Below are 18,759 nucleotides of genomic sequence, written 5' to 3'. Positions count from 1 at the left end.
ACCCCCTACCATGGGCAGGAACACCTTCCATTAGACCAAATTGCTCAAAGCTCTATCCAGCCTGAACACTTCCAGGGATGGGGCATCCCCAGTTTCTCTGGGCAATGTTTTCCTGTGCCTCACCAACTGTAGAGTACTTTTTTCCCCATTTAAAACCATTATCTCTTGTCCTGTCACAACAGGCCCTACTTAACAGTTTGTCACCATCTTTTTTAGATAGTCCTACTGAAAGGCCACAGTAGGATGTCCCTGGAGCTTCCTCTTCTCTAGGCTGAACAGCCCATCCTCTCAGTCTTTCCTCATAGGTGGAGGTGCTCCTCCCCTCCATAGGAGAGGTGCTCCATCCCTCTGATCATCTTTGTGGCTTCCTCTGGACTCCCTCCAGCAGCTCCATGTCCTTCCTGTGCTGTGACCCCAGAGCTGATGCAGCACTGCAGGTGGGGTTTCAGCAGAGCAGAACAGAGGGGCAGAATCCCCTCCCTGGCCCTGCTGCCCACACTGCTCTGGATGCAGCCCAGGACACGTGTGGCTCTCTGGGCTGTGAGTGCCCATGGCTGGGTCATGTCCATCCTCTCAGCCACCAGCACCTCTAAATCATTCTGGGCAGGGCTGCTCTTGATCCACTCATCTCACCAATATTTTTCCTTATGATAATTTAAAAGAGAAGTACATGCATTAATTTGATATACTCTGGTTTTGATATTCTTAGTACTATAATAATACCTTCTGCCAACATACACCAACTATAAAAACACCTAGTAAGCACATTCATATATACTATTGCATTAATTAAATATTAAGACATTTTAAATAGACAATGGTTTTAGCTGCATTTATTTAATTATTGAAGGATTTCACAGAAAGTAGCCTCATCAAATTGCCGCTGCTTTTGGAACACTGGAAAATTTCTTCTAAGACATACAAACAAAAGTTGTTGTCTAGGAACTGAATTAATACATGATCATGATTTAAAAAAGCTTAAGGTATCAACATACTCAGATCTTCTAGTTTTTCAACACAGATTACAATAGTCATCTGATGACTTGGGAAACAGCCTCTAGAATGTGAAAGGCATATCCAAGAGCAGTATTTGCCTCTCTTCCTCTTCTCTCATATATTCCTGACTAAAGCATTTAACTTACAGAATAAATTTCAGTGAAACTGAAACTTAGAAACTCCATCTTCTGTACTTAATAAAGTATTTAAATTCAGGTAGTACTATTGAGGCTGAAAATAACCCTTAAGATCATAAAGTCCAGTAAATACGGAGCCTTTCTTTCATTTGACACTGAAAGAAAGTGGTGTTTCTCGCTGACATACCTATATGTTTATCTAGTGCTTAGAACATTTGCTGTGGACAAGGAAAGTTTTGATTGAAGGAGGATATGTTTAACCCCTTTTCCTGAAGCCCTCTGGCCACTAAATTGCAGAAAAAGATTATTGTTATCTGTGATTAACACATGCATTATCCATCAAAGACACTGCTATTCTAAGGGTAGTTAGGTGTCAAGGATCTTTGGAAAGTACAGACTTAATTAATTTTATATTACTGTTCATTCCTCTGAGTAAACAAAAATATTTGGGTAAGTGCGGACACTCAATATCCACTTTCAAAACAGTCACTCAGAGCCCATTCTGGCAGACCATGGACAGTTTGCATTGTCACCTGACCATGCTGCCTGCCATCTGTATGATTCCTAATGCCAAGTGGTACAGGACGCAGCCAGCTATGCTGGCTCTAGTCCACATGAGGATTCCTGCACCAAAATGTGGGAAAAGCAGAACAATTTCAGGTGCAGTATGGCTATTGCAGCATTACATAAAATGGCCTAGTGAGAGTGTAGATTTGTCTGTCATGGTAGGTTAAAAAGAAGGGGCTGATGGACAACATTCATTGCTGAATCAGGACTTCATCCTTATCTGTTTACAAGACTCTCTTTTCTAGGACTTGATATTTTCTCTTTGAAGTCCTTGATTTTGTACTTTTACTGTGACTTGTTTACTGTGTGGTTGTTCAACCAACTGCTATGCCTTTCAGGAAGAAAATTACCTACAGTTGTTGTATTTTGAAGATTTGAAAAAATTTAACACCATTATTACATTTTTATTAATGTTACCTGATAATGTTACCTGATAATGAAACCTGCCAATTATTAATGTTTAAAAGCAAAATAATTTTAATAAAGTTAAAAATATAATTTTTGTATTAATCCTATGTAACAGCTGTAATGTTTCTCTGACATAAGGCTGATTATGGTAGTAGTTTTCAAAGAGACAGTCCAGAGTCTTTACTAACATCATTTTGAATAAAAAAGTATGGTTGCTATGGTCTCATTGCTGATTACTGATGATGCTAACTAACAATGGAAATATTTCTTGACTTTGTGTAATAACTCTTGGATTGCTTTACTTGTATTTTTAAAAAAACTGAGATGTGAAATAAACTCAACTTTCTTTTCAATTGGTGCAAAAGCCAGAAATTCTGTTTACTAAATAACATTGTGGTTTATATTTTGCTGCTTCCTATGTTTTTGCTCTGTGCTCTATTTAAGGGTTTAGACATTTTCTCCTTTTCCTAATGTGGGTACTTACCTAAGCAGTATGTGGAAGCTAGTAGGAATCTTCCAGAAATGTCCTTCCAGCCAGTGGGCCACAGACATTCCTGAAAGCCTTTTAATGTTAAACTTCCTGTAAAGCAGTAAATGCTTCCCCAGGGGTAGGGGCATGTTGTGGGGGTGTTTTTAAGTAGATAAAGAATTTAGTCAGTATCTATACAAGTCATGTATATATAATTTGGCTGTCCTTTGATTTAAATTATGGTAATAAGAATTTAGTTATTGTTGCCAAAAAATGTGTTAACCTGTTATATTAACACTGTAATACTTGCATTTGTAGATTCCCCAGTGTTTGTAAGAGTGCCTTTAACTTGAGAAGCCCCAAGTGATTTGCACATTGAGCACTCTTACTAGACTCTGCATGAAAAATGGAAGTTCTGAACAACTTGTTTTTAGAGACTGAAAATAATGAGAATCAGACCTTTAAATTACTCTGAAAATAAAACAATTCAGGAATAATAGCCAGGGAAAGAGAAGGATATCTTGATTTATGCTATTGTTATCATTATACTATTTTTCTGTCTTAAGCAGAACTAGAGATAAAATAGTAGTACAGCTTGACAGTCTAATACCATTATGTCATTTTTGTAGTTTAGAATTTAAATCATAATCTTCATGACAAAAATTAGTTTGTGAGGCTTGATTCCTAGGTGAGTGTAATAGAAAACTATCAGATGATTTTGTAGGTCTTGCAATTGCTGTTCATGTGAAATTGCAGTATATGCATTGGAAAAATCTGTGACCACAGAGCTGCTTTATTAACTTATATGTTCTTTTAATTCCCAAGTTTTAAAAAAGATGAAAGGTGGAATCCAAATCTATAAGATGGAACCAGAGAGGGATATAATTTAACATTAACTTCTTAACATTAACACATTCTCTGCTTGATAAGATGTAAAAGAAAATTAGCATATTCTTCCTCCCCTGAAATTTAATTCAAATTATTTTAGAACTACTTTAACTTCTGACAGCTGAAATGCATACATTAGCTATCTGCAAGGCAAACACATTCTTACCTCATATGTTTCTAATTGGAATGTGTTGTCTTGCAGGCACCATTTGATGCCATGCTCTGACTGGTAATGAATTCTGGAATCATGCATCTCCCCAAGGATTTATACTGCATGGATTAAAGACAGGTTTTTGAGAATTTCAGTTATTTTCACACTTTGATTGTAAGTGTAAACAATATTTCTTGGGTAGCTGCCTGATTATATGAAGAGTTACTATCCCCCAACCAGGGGTTACTTTAGGTAGGTAGGTATTACATAGGATTTTTTAAAGTATTTCATTTCCATTTTAATTTACCAGGATGGTCAGCTAATTTTTTCTGTCAATATCTAATATCATTCACTTTATACAGGTAATACAGTAAAGCTACATGAGATTTCCTGTCTCCACAATCTGAATTTCATTCTCCAGCTCAGAAACAGTGGAATATATTACATGATTAGCATTTTAATACTCTTTTTTGAATGACAGAGTAGAAAGGATTTGAAATAATTAATTTTAAATGTTTTCATCAGTATCAAATCCTTTTATTGGTGTCATTTACATTCTCTGCTTTATTATCTTGTTTGAGGATAATGTATTGCATATGGAGTATTTTTAAGTTATTGCCTGAGTATTTTTAATGATTTAATGGAGATGTGGAAATACTTCAACTAAATGTTGAAAATGTTAGATGGAAAATGAAATAGATTATTAAAAAGTTAAAATGGAATCTACTGAAAAGTCAGAATATAGTTATGTCAGTTTTCTCACCCTAAAACCAAAGTGCAAATTTAAATAAACCATCACTAATACAGTAGCATAATGATTTGTATGTCTTGTATAACATCAACCTAGAAATCCCAGGAGGAAATTTATTTAATTTGTAAATTAGTATTGAGATGTCAACAGCATGAAGCTGAAGGAGTCTTTCATTACATTGTAAAGTAGAGTGGACAATAAAAAATGTGGCTGAGGGAAGGCAGTATTGCTGTTGAGTACCAGAGAGGTATCTGTAGTATTGAGTTCCAGAATATCTTTTAAATTAAAAAACTAGTTAGATAAGTGCACACAGGACAGTGACTGCTGCTGCAATATTACAGGAAGTGCTAACAGATAAATTTTAAATTTTGAACAGTCCCGTGGGGCCTTTTCAGTAACATTTCTATGTATCATGAACAATTCTGAATGAAGCAGCATACTTTCCTGACCAAGGACCAATGTGTAAAGAGCCCTTAAGAAGATCAGGTCTAGGCAGGCTGAGCCAAGACCTTGAGGGGTTTCATCTTCACAGACACAACAAGCAAACAGGTTCATAAGCCACTCTTCTGTTCCTACCAGCCTCAAACAGAACTGAGGGAAAATTCAGTTGTTTTCTAGGCAGTGGTCAGGAAAATAATGTGCTGTAAACACTGATCTTGAGTTTACTAAGCCAAGCTGAAGGGCATTCATCCAGTATTTGGCACTGCTACCCAGTACTGATATCCAGTACCTCCCTGGAAGCAGTTGCTTTGTTGTCCTTTGCTTATCTGCTATTTTACACTTCATAATTGCTTTCTTGCAAGAACCAACCACACTGTGGCTCCTGGCATCTCTTTTTACAGGGACACAGGAGTTCCTTTGAAAAGATCTTGAGTTTTATTTATATCTAGTACAACAAGGTGTTTTATTCCTCTTTATCATGCATATATATATTTTCCTTCCATTTATATACGCCACAACTTTCATTAAAGGCTGTGGAATAAGTCAGGTTAAGATTCCCAACTAGGTATAAGTTCAGAATTTTGGGAGAGGGGTATGTCATGCTTTAGCAAAACCAACTGATTGAAACAGAAGAGCAGCCCCAAAGGAGAGAAAACAATGAAAATTAGCAGTACATCATCTTGCCTTCTTTGGATAGAGTCCAGAAGTCATAGGTGAACCAAAATACTTCAAAGAACCTGGGAATATTGGGGAATCTTTTAAAGTAGCAGAAAAGGAAAATCAATGTGTGCCATCAGATGCCCTGTATAACTCCTGAGGACTTGTTATAGGACTCCTGCTTAATTGAGGACCCCAAAGTGCCAGGGGAGATTAGAGAGTTCCCTGCACGGCACTCAAAAGACAAGGAAATCCATTTGGTCTCCTACATAATTCTGTCCTGATGACAGTCTTTCCTTGAGAAGCAAGCCCCGAGCTTTTTTTTTTCTTCCCAGTGTCAGTCTGATGACTTGTACAGAAGCATTCTTCTGATCAAATTTGTCAGCTTAGTCAGGACATTTTCTTCAGTGTTCATCAGAGATGAAGTTTGTCATGAAGAATTTGTCTGTAAAAAATAATTTTTGTAAAACCAAAATATGGGATTATACATACCCTTGGTATTCTTTTAGGAACTTCTTTTTAACAATAAAAAAACTGCAAAAAATTATGATCGAGTGAAAAGTTGAATGTCTTCAATTATACATTATTACATTTTATGATTAAACTTCCACAGTGTAATGGTGGAAGGTACTTTCAAATAGGTCTACACTTTAATGCCTCATCAGAAATGTAGAAATACTTCAACCAAAGAAGATGTTTGGTATAAAATTAAATAGATTATTATTAAGTTATTTTTAACTAAGTAGTTTTACTAAGCTAATATAGACAGTATTTATTTTCCAGGATTATATCACAGCAACAAAGAAATCCTAATACATTTAAGACTCTGGAGATTTAGTTTAGTTTCAGTCATAGAGTAATCAAATTTCAGTAAATATAAAATTTGAACTTGCTTTCAGAAGAAATTCTGAAAACTCCAGAAATGCCATCAAAATATGTTTTACAGTAGTACAAAAAGTTTGTAAGACACAAATCCACTTGCAGCTGTATATGAGAAGCTAGATTTTACAGTGATGACTCTCATTGATTCTGCTGGGATCTAGATCACTGCTGAAATCCATCATAAGCACTTATATTTAAGGCTTTAGATCCCAACATAAGAAATCCTAAAGAACCCATTTTGGAGAAATGTGATCTTCAATTCTACATATAGGTCTCATATTAGGAATGACAAATTGAGGCAGACAAAATTAGGAGGTGCTGTTTGAAATTTGAATTTAAACCCTTACCTGTAAAAAATTGGATTTTAGACTTTAACATTTAAATAATAAGTTTAGATATAAAGTTGGCATATCGATTTCTGAAACTAAGATGACTAATATGGAAATAATATAACTAAGCCTTCTGTGATTCTTTGCTTAGTACCCTTCTGAGTACTGCAGAGAACTGTAACAACCACAGATTTCAATCAGTAGGAAGAAAAATAACCCCTTAAAGATTGAACTGGTTACCAAAGAGAGACTGGTTGTATTGAATCAAGATAACAGTGAAAGAAAAGAAAATGGTAATTAATCCTAGGTGGATATGTACAGAAAAGTATAGAAATGGACAAAAATGTGAGCCATGTTTTTCCAACATTGTACTACCTTTTGGTTTGAAGGGAAAACATGATGTTCTCCGTGACATTTCTGTTTTATTTACCCCTTATTGAGCAATTCACTTATTCTAGTCCTCAACCAGTCAATTCTTGTATGATGATTTCACAGAATTACTTATATGAGAGAGACTTCACTCCCTTAATCATTTCAGTGGTCCTTTGCTGGCATCTCACTAATAACTCTATATCCCTTTTGTGCAGGGTAGCCCAGAACTGGACAGAGCCCCCCCTAAGATGGCCTCATCGTGGCTCATGATGGCCTGAGCAGAGTGGCCTGTGACCTGCTGGCCACACTCTGCCTAATGCATCTGAGGATAGCATAAGCCTTCTTGACGCAAGGATGCACTGCTGGCTCATATTAAGTTTGAAGTCTACCAGAACTCCCAGGTTTTCTTGTGTAGAGGTGCTTTCCAGCTGGGTTACCTCCTGCATGTTTTGAGGCATGGGGGAGCTGTTCCGAGGTGCAAGACTGCTCTTGTTGAACAGCATGATGCTCCTGTCAGTCCATTTCTCCAGCCACTCAAAGTTCCACTGGACAGCAGCACAATCCTCTGGTATATTATCCACCTCTTCCTGTTTTGTCCTCTGCAGCTTTCTGATGGTATGCTCTGCCCCAGAATCCAGGTCATTAATGAAGATGATGAACAGGACAGGACCCAGGTTTGTTCTCTAGGATACACCACTAGCTACTTGCCTCCAAGTAGACTTTGTGCCACGTTTAACTGCAGCACTATGAGCTTGCTCTTCAAGCTCGTTTTAAATCCACCTCACAGCTTGTTAAGGATCCTATTACTGAAAGAAGCCTTGGCCTGAACTAAGGTGCAAATGGGACCATATGCCAAACAGATTTTATTTAACAATAAAATGAGAGTGAAAGAGAGAGGGAGAGAGAGAGAGAGAAGAAGATAGTCACCACCCATGGATCCAGAGGTGTCCTTTTGGTTCTTCTTAACCCAGATTCTTGGTGGCAGGGGTTCTGAAGTCATTCAAAGCTTTTCACTATTTATACATTTTTGTAAGCAAAGGAACTAATGGTCATTGTTTACACAGTTTTCTTAATCTATTGGTTAAAGGACTCCCTCACTTCTAATGCCATTTAGTCCCATGCTCAGTCTTTGTCTGGGTTGTGAGTTGGTGGCTGCAATCTCTGCCTGCCAGAATTACCTTTTACCCAGCCTGAACTGACTTAAGCACAGCTGGCGAGTTGACTTTCTTCCTGGCCCATAGATTCAGCCATTATCACTGATACATTCTTCTTCCCCAGCTTTGTTTACTTCACCCTAGGCCTGAAATAACACTCAGCAACTTTATCTTTTCTCATGTATTCCTCATGATGTCTTAATTCACAGCCCAAGTTTCAGGTGTCCACAGAGGCATGGTGGTTGTAGATGCCAGTTGTCCTATAACCTGCTGATCAGGATCTTTCTTTGACTGGTGATAAGCATATGAGCAGCAACTTCTTTACATTCTTTGCCACAGTGTGAATTTTTGTCTAGATGACCCAGGATGTGCTGGCTAGATCGTGCAGGCTCGGAGTTAGGCCATTCTGTCACTCCATTCTGTGCTTATCTCATGGCAAAGTCTTTCTGTGTATGAGAGAGAAAACTGTGATCTTTAAGTCCTTATACTATTACTGTCTGCCTTAGAACTTTCTGGTAAATAAAAGGCATCTCTAAGGATAGCTTGGTGCCTTGGTCCATATCTAGAGCAATCCAAAGCATCTTTCCTCACAGCCTCTGCCCAGGTTTGGGGCCGAACACCAGAAGATGCTCTTAATGTCCTTTCCTTCTTTTCTGTTGATCTGTGACCTGGAATTCCCCAGAGGAGAACATGCATCTCATAATTATAATGTTGTCAGGATTGCAAAGAACAAAAGATACTGAAAACACATCCACAAAAGCAACACTACACACCACGAAGACAGTTACTTGTCAGATGATGGCTACAATAGATAATCTTATTCCCATGTTATCAGCAATAATTTTCTCTAAAAATGACAAAACACACCTAAACTCTGGTTCTTCCTTCTTCTCCATCTCAGTATCACTAACTGAGGTTGTTGACATGTGATAAAAACACAAGGTGTATATGTAGAATACTGGAAAAAGCTTAACTCGGATCTGGTCTTCTGTAGGCAGACCCAAGCCATGAAAGACTCTGCTGAGTTTCAGAGCAGCTGCTCCCTAAGCAGCTATTTTTTGGGATTTTTTTTTTAGAATTGTCTCATGAGAGGAGCAAGATGACTGAACCTTTGGCAGATAGGGGAGCAACAAACATACCCACTGGTTGACAAAAAAACACACACTTCTGAGTAGGCATGAAGGTCTTTTGCCTGTAAAAGTGATACCTAAGTCTTGTCCTGGATTTCTGCTGTCTTCAACAGCTAAAAGGTCTTGACTAACAGCACCAGTACTGAGAATTCTTAATTATTGGAATATGTTAAGATCCAGACCATGCCCCCAGATGATTTCTGACAAAAGCTGCCTGGAAGGTACTGAAACAAATAATAGGCTGCTAATATAAAAAAAAGTTAATCCCAGTAGTGAAAAAAATCAGCAAACCTTTGCTGCACCCCAAGCAGAAACAAAAGAGATTCACTGTATCATAGAATACACTGAATGAAAAAAATTATTTTCACCAAGCAAAATCTAGTGAAATGACTGCAAAATATTAAAAACAACTCAAATTTTATTGTAAACATTTTAATACTATGGTAGTTAAGAAATACAAGCTTGCTGATCAGGATTAATTTAACCAGAAAATAGCCTACAAAGGACCTGCTCTTGCTCCAAGAGAATATTAACAGCATTTTACAGCAGACTTCAAGGAAAACCAAATTTGAGCCTTTAAACTGTTTCGGCATTTTTACAATAGTATGTATGTCAAAAAAACCCAATATATGACAAAAAATGTGCATCTCCATTCTATACCTCTTAGGTGTTTTCCTATGGAGAATCAATCTCTCAGAGTTGGTGTAGTCTTCATAATGTACATTTTTTAATAATTTAAGAATAATCTTCCTCTGGAATTAATAACAACACATATAAAATAAAACAATATTGCTCAAGAAACAGTTTAGGCCTTGAAGAAAGGTAGAGTTAAACAATTAGAAATGTCCTGCAAAATTGTGAATCCTACTAACTTTAGAAAAATGTCTCTCTCAGTCATCAATTCTTGTCAAAAATGTACAAAAGAGGTCAATATTAGATTGTATTTTTACTCTTCTTTGTGGCTCTTTTTCAAATAAAACCATGGTAACATGCTATTAAAAATGATGTAACTTTTTCTTATACAACTAGTTAGATTCTATATTACATTTCTTATGTTTCAATATATTTTTGAGTATTTACGGAAGTATATTGCTTCACCAGACATCCTCATTAAAAAAAATTAAATAACATAATAACATTATTACTGGAATTTTAGACTATGTCACTTAAAGTAATTTTTCATGACTTTTTTTTTATTTTAGGTTTTTTGAGATCAAAAGGTAGAAGCAATTTTGTCTTAACAGGAAGTTGGTCCATCCCTTTTCTGAGATATGAGCAGTAATTTCAGAAGTTTAGAGAGGCAAACAAAAATTGCAGTTAGAATGGCAGTCCTGGCATATATGAGAAAACTGGTTAAATTTATGGATAATATTTTAGCATAGATACCCACACATCTGCATGTAGCCAAACAGGAGCCTATGACTTATACCCCCCAGTTTTTGAAATACTTCCACTGAATGTTTTATTACAGCCTTAAATCTTTTAAAACATTATGCTTAATGCTACTAATAATAGAGCCAGTCACTTTTAGGCAGAGAAAAAGTAACTGAGTGGATCATTCTTATGACAAAAATATATTCTTGTCAAAGCCACGAGTATGTGGTGATGGTGAATTTCAGTTCTTACATCTCTTTAAATTTGTATATATTAAAAAAGATGACAGATTATTTAGTCTAATCAGTGTAGTTATACTTGTAATTTTTAATTCTGCTCATATGTTCTTGAAAAGATTGTTTTATGCAGCCTGTTAGAAAACAAAGTATTAGTAGCTGATTTACTGCTGATTTTCAGATTAAGTGAAATTTTCTGTTCCTGATCTCTTTATATAGCCTGTAAGAGGCTGACCATGCTGGAGCTGCTCCAGTAAAGGAATAAAAGATCATTCTTAATAAAACTCTGAGTTCATTCCATCACATTTGGCAGATGGCACCTTCCACAACATATTAATCCTTGTTCTCTGCTAGAACAGGGGAGTACACCACCTACTGAAAAAACACAGGTCTCCCACACAAATTCTGATACTAGAGGGACAATATACCTACACTCACATGCTTTTCTAGATGAAAGTACAGTGTATTTTGAAGAGTCATGCCACTAGAAATAAAAACTTTCTTGTACCTCCCCGAAAAGTGAAGCCCTAAACTACCATGTGCCATTCTTCAGAACCTGATTCCCACATTCATTTCTAGTATCTTTTACTATCATTTAATAGATGCTCTTCCACTTTCACTTGAAAATACTGTGTAAAGCAGCAAGTCTGGAATTATTGTTGAACTGGCTGCAGTTTGGTACTATAACTCATCAATCTGTATTTAGAATAACTATAAAGTGCTTTAGAATAGTTTCACAAGAATGGTGCAAATACATTCTGTGCCCTCTTATGTCCTGTCCCATGAGACCTAAAGTCCTCGAGAGCCCACATTTAAAAGTATCCTCAATTTTTACAGCAATTTAATAATGATATTGATTTCTTACACTGGAGAATGTTTCTGTATTTATTTAGGTCAGTGTCTCACAGCATCATAGATGGCAGGCCTGCTTCTTGCCCTCCATTTGTCTTGCTGGATCCTCATCTGAGCACTCATCTGAATGGGTAAAAAAGGTATGGTGCTACACTGGGAATCTGCACAAAAATGGTCCTCTTATTGTGCAGAACTTTTGGTTGTTAGTTGATTCATTTTGATTGCTATTTGCTGAAAAGATGAACTGGCAGCACACTGCAGTGTCATTTTTCTTTTTGGTTAATAGGCTCAAAATATCACAGTGGAATGCTGACAGGTCTATCAGTTGTCAAAATTTTCCAGGATTTGGATCATGGGACTGAAATAGCTCTGATGAATGTGTATATAATGCATGGTACAGCATTTCTCCTGCTTCCAAAAGATCTGAGTAATAATGAGAAGCATCTTTATTGCTTTTATATATGAGGAATTGAAGCACCAATGATTGAGTGAAATGTGTCAACACACAGTCAAACCCCTAAATGACTCTATAGATTACATTATTTTGTAGTACACAGACCTCCCCTTAAAACTGGGAGTACTTCTACAGAGTAATCATTTTATAAATTAGGGGTAAATTCTTTTCCCATCAAAATCTCCCAAAGACAAAACTCCCACTGAATGAAGTATGAGGTGAATTTCACATTACATTTGTAACTAAACTCAAGTACTTTGTCACATATAGGAGAAGTATCAAACAGCTTCACAGCATGCTTGATGCAGTCTATTCCAATTCTGAATTATAAAAATGCAGTATCAAACATTTTACCTTTTTTCAATATTTTTCTATTCACATTTTTTCTGTTCACCTGTCTTTTTCCTTAACTGTTATTCCTGCAGCCTAAAGAGGGAAAAAGAAATAACAAAGGAAACAGAAAACAATAAATCCTATTATCCAGTTGACTGAATAAATGTAGATGATCACCAAGTCCATATCAAACCGCCATCCACGGCTATCATCCTCGAAGTCCATGAAGTCCATCCTGTGAGCAGCATGTGGGAAATGCCTCCTTGTTACAGTATTTGAGTGCCTTCGAAAACCTGCTGAAAAACAGACTAGGAGATAAAAATCTTTAAAAGGAACCAGACTGACTAGCAAAAAAAGTTAACACTCCTTCCTCCAGTTATCAAAAAGACAAATAGAAGCAGGAAATCTCACACCTCACTGCTCAGTTTCATCACTTTGTCGGACAAGAAGCTATCTTTGGAATTGATTTTGTAAGATTTAAAAAGTAACACCGCGTTCCTTAAAAAGTAACTCTGTTCCATGTCTAGAAAATAATGTTTGTTTGTTTGGATTTGGAATTCTTTACCATAATAAAATTATGATATCTGCTTATGCTATCCAGATGTATGAACACCTCTCTCTTTTGGTGCCTTCTTTCACTGAGTTTGACTCAGTGATCTAGAAGTGAAAGGCTCCATATACTGTAATGAATCTCTTCAGTAATTAGTTAAAATGGGTTCCCTAAGTCTACTCATCTGAATTCTTCAGTAATCAAAAATATCCAGATCTGTAGTTCAACAGCTGATGCACATTTGAATTCCTTTTTACTAGAATCTGAGATTCTTTTTCAAAGCTAAATTAAAACAAATAAGTCTTCTAAATAAATTGTGCTTGCTTTGATATGATGTTCATTATTTTTAATATAATGCATACCAGGTTAAAATTCTATTTTTAAATCACTGTTTGTATGCTGATAACACCTTAAATATATGTAGGCAGATGCAAACAAGTCAAGTGGAAATAAAAATGTGTCTCCAAGATGGCCTTAATTTTCTGGTCCTTCCAAAAAAGGTCTGTCCTCTTCATTGTCCCCCAGCCTTCTCCATGTAGCAAGAGAGGTACTGTAGAAGCATACCTCTTCCCTATGTCAAGACATGAGGTTGGAGAAGAGTCTGTGCATCTGTGTCAAACAGTAGGCTGTGGCACAAAAATGAGCCTGGGAGCTGTGGTGCAAAGGCAGAAAATCTGTCCCATACTGATAAAGGACAGTTGTACTCTGGATTTTTGCTCTTTTTTTACATTACATGTAATGAGCATTTTTTATGATGCATTCTGTATTCTTTAATAAATTCTGAGAAGAAAAATACCTTTTGCATCTCTGGCTAGAGTGGAAGTAAACCCCATTTCTTAACCATCTCCAGATAAAACCTGACAGCTGTAGAGTTCCTCAAAAACTGAACAGCAACATGGAGTAGGGGTTTGAATTATGAAACAGAAGACCTGAGGGAGCATCAAACACCTTCTAATGTATTTTTTACTTCTTAAAAAAAAATCCTGTCATACATTATTTCAATCCTCAAATAATATGTCCCCAAAAATTAATGCACGGGCATTTATTTGTGAAAAAATATATTTTATTTAACTTTCTTGCACATGCCTGTGTTGCTATATTCTGAACAAGAACTTCTACTGAAATCATATGAATATGCATGCATGGTGCTGGCAGAGCCTGGCAGACTGTTAGTGGGAACCTGCTACTAGATAACAAAAAAAAGTTGTGTGCAAATCACACTTTTATATGCAGCAAAGTGTACAAGCCAAAAAGGATTTTCAGTAAATATCAGTAGGCACATTTTTTGCACTTTGTAACCTTCTGCTAAAGTACTAGCAAAACATAAAACAAAACTACAAAAAAAATTAAATATCCTCCCAGTTTTATAAATTGACCTACTTTTTTAAAACTCAAAAATAGAAGGTATCAGATAGAAAATTTTAGTTTAAAAATGTCCCCAACTGAATAATATGCAAGCTACAATAACCATTTACATTATAAGTGCTCATGTAAAATTAAGTTATGTATGAACAAGTGTTCTGAGGTTCTCAGATATACCAAAGTACATAATTTTGGCATAGTCTCTTCTTTCTGCAGTGGATGAGAAGAGCTATTGAAAGACTGTGAGAAAAAATGCAAGTACAGACTGAGACCTTCCCATATGTGCCCTTGCAGCACCTGGCAGCTCAGTGCACTAGATCTCTGGAAGCTGTTTCCAGAACAATGTGTAAAATAGCATTGCATGTATCTCTGCATGCTTTTGAACCAGATCTCACATTCACTCCATTTACTGCACTTTGTGTCCCTTGGTGGAGTAGTTTTGATGTAAATGAATTGTTTTCCTTTCAGGTAAAACTAGAAACAGAAGATGAGCTCTAAGAGCTCAGAAATGTTCCAGTAATATGCTTCAACCAATAATGGGCATTTAGCCCTTGGGACTGCAAGTTGCCTCAAATGCAAATGTGGACATCTGACCTCACAGCATTAATTTTTGTGCTCTATTATAGCTGATATAATTGCTAATGCAAGAATGCCTCAGAGTGACAGTGAATAATCTTTCCTACAACATCTTTATGCCATTCATAATTTTACAGATTTCTTGTATCTGTTTTCTCTAATATGCTTTCCAAACAAAAGAACTTTTGAATTTCCTTTGTATGGAAAAAGTTTCCAAACTTAAGACTATCCTTTCTATATTATGCTTCACACTCCTTTATTTTTTTCTGAGATGATGTAATCTAAAATTATATGCAAAATTTGAGTTGTGGGATCACCACAAATCTAGACAATGACAAAACATTTTGTTATGATTCCTGCTTACCTTTTTACTGTGACTGTGCATGAAATGCTTTCAAAAAATTAATCCCAGTATTATCCAAATGTCTTTTTTTTTAAATGGCAGTAGCTAATTTAGACCACATTACAGTGAATATTATGCATTATGGAGATGCATAATGCCTCTGTGTACACCTGCTCCGCCACCTGACTGTCCTCATAGTGGAATTGTTTTCCTTACTTGCAGTCTGAACTTTTTATATGCCTTGATGTTCATCCTCTTGCCATGCACCACTGTGAACAGGTGGTCTGTCCTCTTGGTGGTCTCCTTATAGCTATGATGAGGCTGACTAGAGATCCTCCCCAAACCCACCCTTTCCCTGACTGAAGAAGCCAGTTCTTTCAGCCTCTCCTTCCAGGTCAGGTTCTCCAGACCTCTGAGCATCCCAGCTAAACCTGGGTCGCTCTGCTAAACCCGCTCCAGTCTACTTCTGTCTTCCCTCACAAGGGAGGAAGGCAAAACTGCAGGATTATAGATGTGGTGTGTTGAGCATTAGGGATTAAAAGCTTCATCTACAGGTTTTCATACATCATACTCCTATTCACAAAGTCAGGATGCTGCTGGCACACTTCCAGCTCACCCACAGCTTGCTCTCCGTCAGGATGCCCAAGCTCTTTCCAGAAATCTGTCCCCAGGCTTTCGGTGCCCAACCTGTCTCATTGTCAAGGTCTCTTCCTTCCGAGGTGCTGGTCACAGCATTTGTCCTTGTTGAATTTCAGAGTCCTTCCAGAACATTTCTACAGCTTGTCAAGGCATCTCTGAAAGGTAGCCCTGTGCTGAGTCTATCAATCTGTCCTTAACTTTGCTGTTCTCTGCAGGCCTGATGAAAATGTATTCTGTTGCTTCCTCTAGGTCACGGATCAAAAGAACTGTTAGTTGTCAAGTTCATATTTACTATCAGTAGTGAAATGAATAATTTAATATCACTATAAATTTTACCAGCTGTATATGTAGCACTTTCCCAAATCACATATGAATGTTCTAAACTACACAGACCACTGTGTCATTCTCACAAGGTCTCAGTTTGACTTGCTACATGCTCTTTTACACTGTATTTTCCATCCCCTGCTTGGGTCTGTTTTTCTTTTTAGGTGCCTGGCAAAAGGGTCTCTGTCTGATGAAGCACCTGCATTTCTCCAACTCCTTGTCCTCTGTGAATAGCAGCCCCACCACTGAGTCTACCAATTTGTTGTCACCTGCAGACTTGATGACAGCATGGAAGAAAAGAACAAAATTTCCAAGTATTATATAATTTTTCAAGTATACAGCTGTTTTTGTGTTGCTTTCATGCTTTGACAAATGAGGTATCATCCCAAACTTCCTGCATAAATGCCAGCTTTCTCCCATACGCACATCAAAAGGTATTATACACTGGTTATGCTAATGTAATAGCTAAATTGCAAGATTTGCTAGTTTAGATGAGATGTGAGATTTGTATTTCCAAGAAAGAAAAATCATATATTGCTAGAAAGGTTTATGAGAGAGCAGCACTTATTCTGTGTGAATGACTGCAAGTATGTCCCATTAACTTCTCATCTCATGCCCCGAGATCTCAGTCTCAAGCTCTCCACTGAAACTCAAGTTCCCAAAATATCCAGTTCCTTCCCCAAACTAAGGATATTCAACGAAACCACCATCCTTCTCAGATTCAGAGATCTACTTCTTCTGCATGAAAAGCTTGAACCTCACCACCCTCTTGCCTCAGTATTTCAGGTCCACACACCTGTTGTCTCAGAAGTCTTTTTTTCTAGAGAGAGACATATCAAATTACAAACTCTTCTTTCTTCACGATGCATACCAGAACACTCAGCTTTCCTATGTTAAAACTTCTACTATCATCTTCCAAGGCCTTTTCCACAGCAAAACCATCTTTCCAAACCTCCCTCACTATCCTGCTCTTACCTTCCTCTCATTTTCTCTCTGCTTTCTTTGCTTATTTCTCTGCTCTTGACCTTCTGATTTTATCTGTGGGCTCTCGCTGGATGCCAGCACCTTATACCCATGACTAAACTTACATGATAGCCTAAACATCTCTCCTTTTCTTTTCCATCCCCAAAATCCAAGTCCTACTTTCTGATAGCTGTTGGGCTCTAGAAAACCTGGATGTAAAATGTACTTAAGGTGTAAAAATGTACTTTCCTTTCCTGAAACCATTTTTACATTCACTGTGTTGTCTGTCTAACCAGTTATAGACTTTTGCTGGGCTTTTGGTTTTAGTGTTAAATTCTATCGCAGTCTCAGAAAGGCATATTGTGTTTAAGCAGTAATTTGTGCATGCTTAAAATGTGATTTATTGAACTCACTGTTCATATGATACAGATGGCCTCCGCACATGAACAAATCAGTTGCATGCAGGCCATTTAAGTGAGGAACACACAGAAACTGCTTTTTAAAGGTGTCCAAGACCCCCATCTAAAAGAGTCAAGATAAGCAATCAGTTACTGTGAAAATCTGAAAATGCCATGTCCTGAAGCCTTTCACATGGGACACAAGACTTGATTCCATAAGGGACACTCCTTTCCATAAGGCAGAGTTGAAAACCACTGTTACAGCTAGGTGTCTGCTTTGTGACTTTCATAAGGCATTTAACATGAAAAGAAGAACAAAAAGCTACGGACAAAACTATGCAGAAATCCCAAAATTTGGAAGTGTCACTGATGTGTCACACATCATTTGTCAAAACAAAAGGCTTGTAAAAACTTCAATCCTACAGAATCAAGCACCAGGCAAACAATGCTACTGGCTGTCTGGTATTAGCAAAACTATTGGCATTTATATCTCAGAATAATCTCCTCTCTTTTAAAACTTTATAAATCCTTCGTGGATCTGAGAAGAGAATAAAACAAAATGAACCAGAAATGTACAAAATGGAAAAGATAAAAAACCCCAACTGAAACAATTAATAGAGGTTCCAATGAAAATGACAGTTCTTAAAAATATTTATTTCAGCTCTAACTTTCCATATTATTTTCAAAATTATAAGTACAGTGTTTTTGGTAGCTACTCTCAGAGTTTGTCCACACAGGTGTGTAAACAAAATAAATCCAGATTTTAAGGTTATTAACTACAAATCAATACATAAAAGCCATACATTTCTTTGGATCATTTATGGTCAATCCCTTAAATTAACATCTCTCAGACCTTTAGGACAGAATGACAACTTGTCATTTGGACTTTTTCCTCTGTGAAATACTGTAAATTGCATTCCATCACAATTACAATTATTTTCACTTGACAAAGAAATTTTACGGTTTTACTCTATAGTGGAAATAAATATAAGATCTTTTTCCATTCAAATATAGCTTGTCAGA

General features: G+C 36.8%; 1 protein-coding gene across 9 annotated transcripts in view; it reads right to left on the bottom strand.

Moving 5' to 3' along the window:
- Window positions 1–572: 572 nt before the first annotated feature.
- Window positions 573–18,759, bottom strand: part of RNF180 (ring finger protein 180) — a 78,629-nt gene continuing 60,442 nt past the window's right edge. For 7 of the 9 annotated variants that reach the window (XM_038124066.1, XM_038124063.1, XM_038124058.1 and 4 more), the window contains one exon: window positions 573–12,877. In XM_038124066.1, coding sequence (XP_037979994.1) covers window positions 12,675–12,877 — 203 coding nt within the window. In that variant the 3' untranslated portion in view covers window positions 573–12,674. The remainder of the gene's footprint in view (window positions 12,878–18,759) is intronic. The other 2 variants (XM_038124061.1, XM_038124067.1) reach the window with 1 other exon arrangement.

The sequence above is a fragment of the Motacilla alba genome, chromosome Z, assembly GCF_015832195.1.
Source record: "Motacilla alba alba isolate MOTALB_02 chromosome Z, Motacilla_alba_V1.0_pri, whole genome shotgun sequence".
Taxonomy (NCBI): domain Eukaryota; kingdom Metazoa; phylum Chordata; class Aves; order Passeriformes; family Motacillidae; genus Motacilla; species Motacilla alba.
The sequence above is the reverse complement of the archived record's forward strand: the minus strand, read 5'-3'. Positions and strand labels throughout refer to the sequence as shown.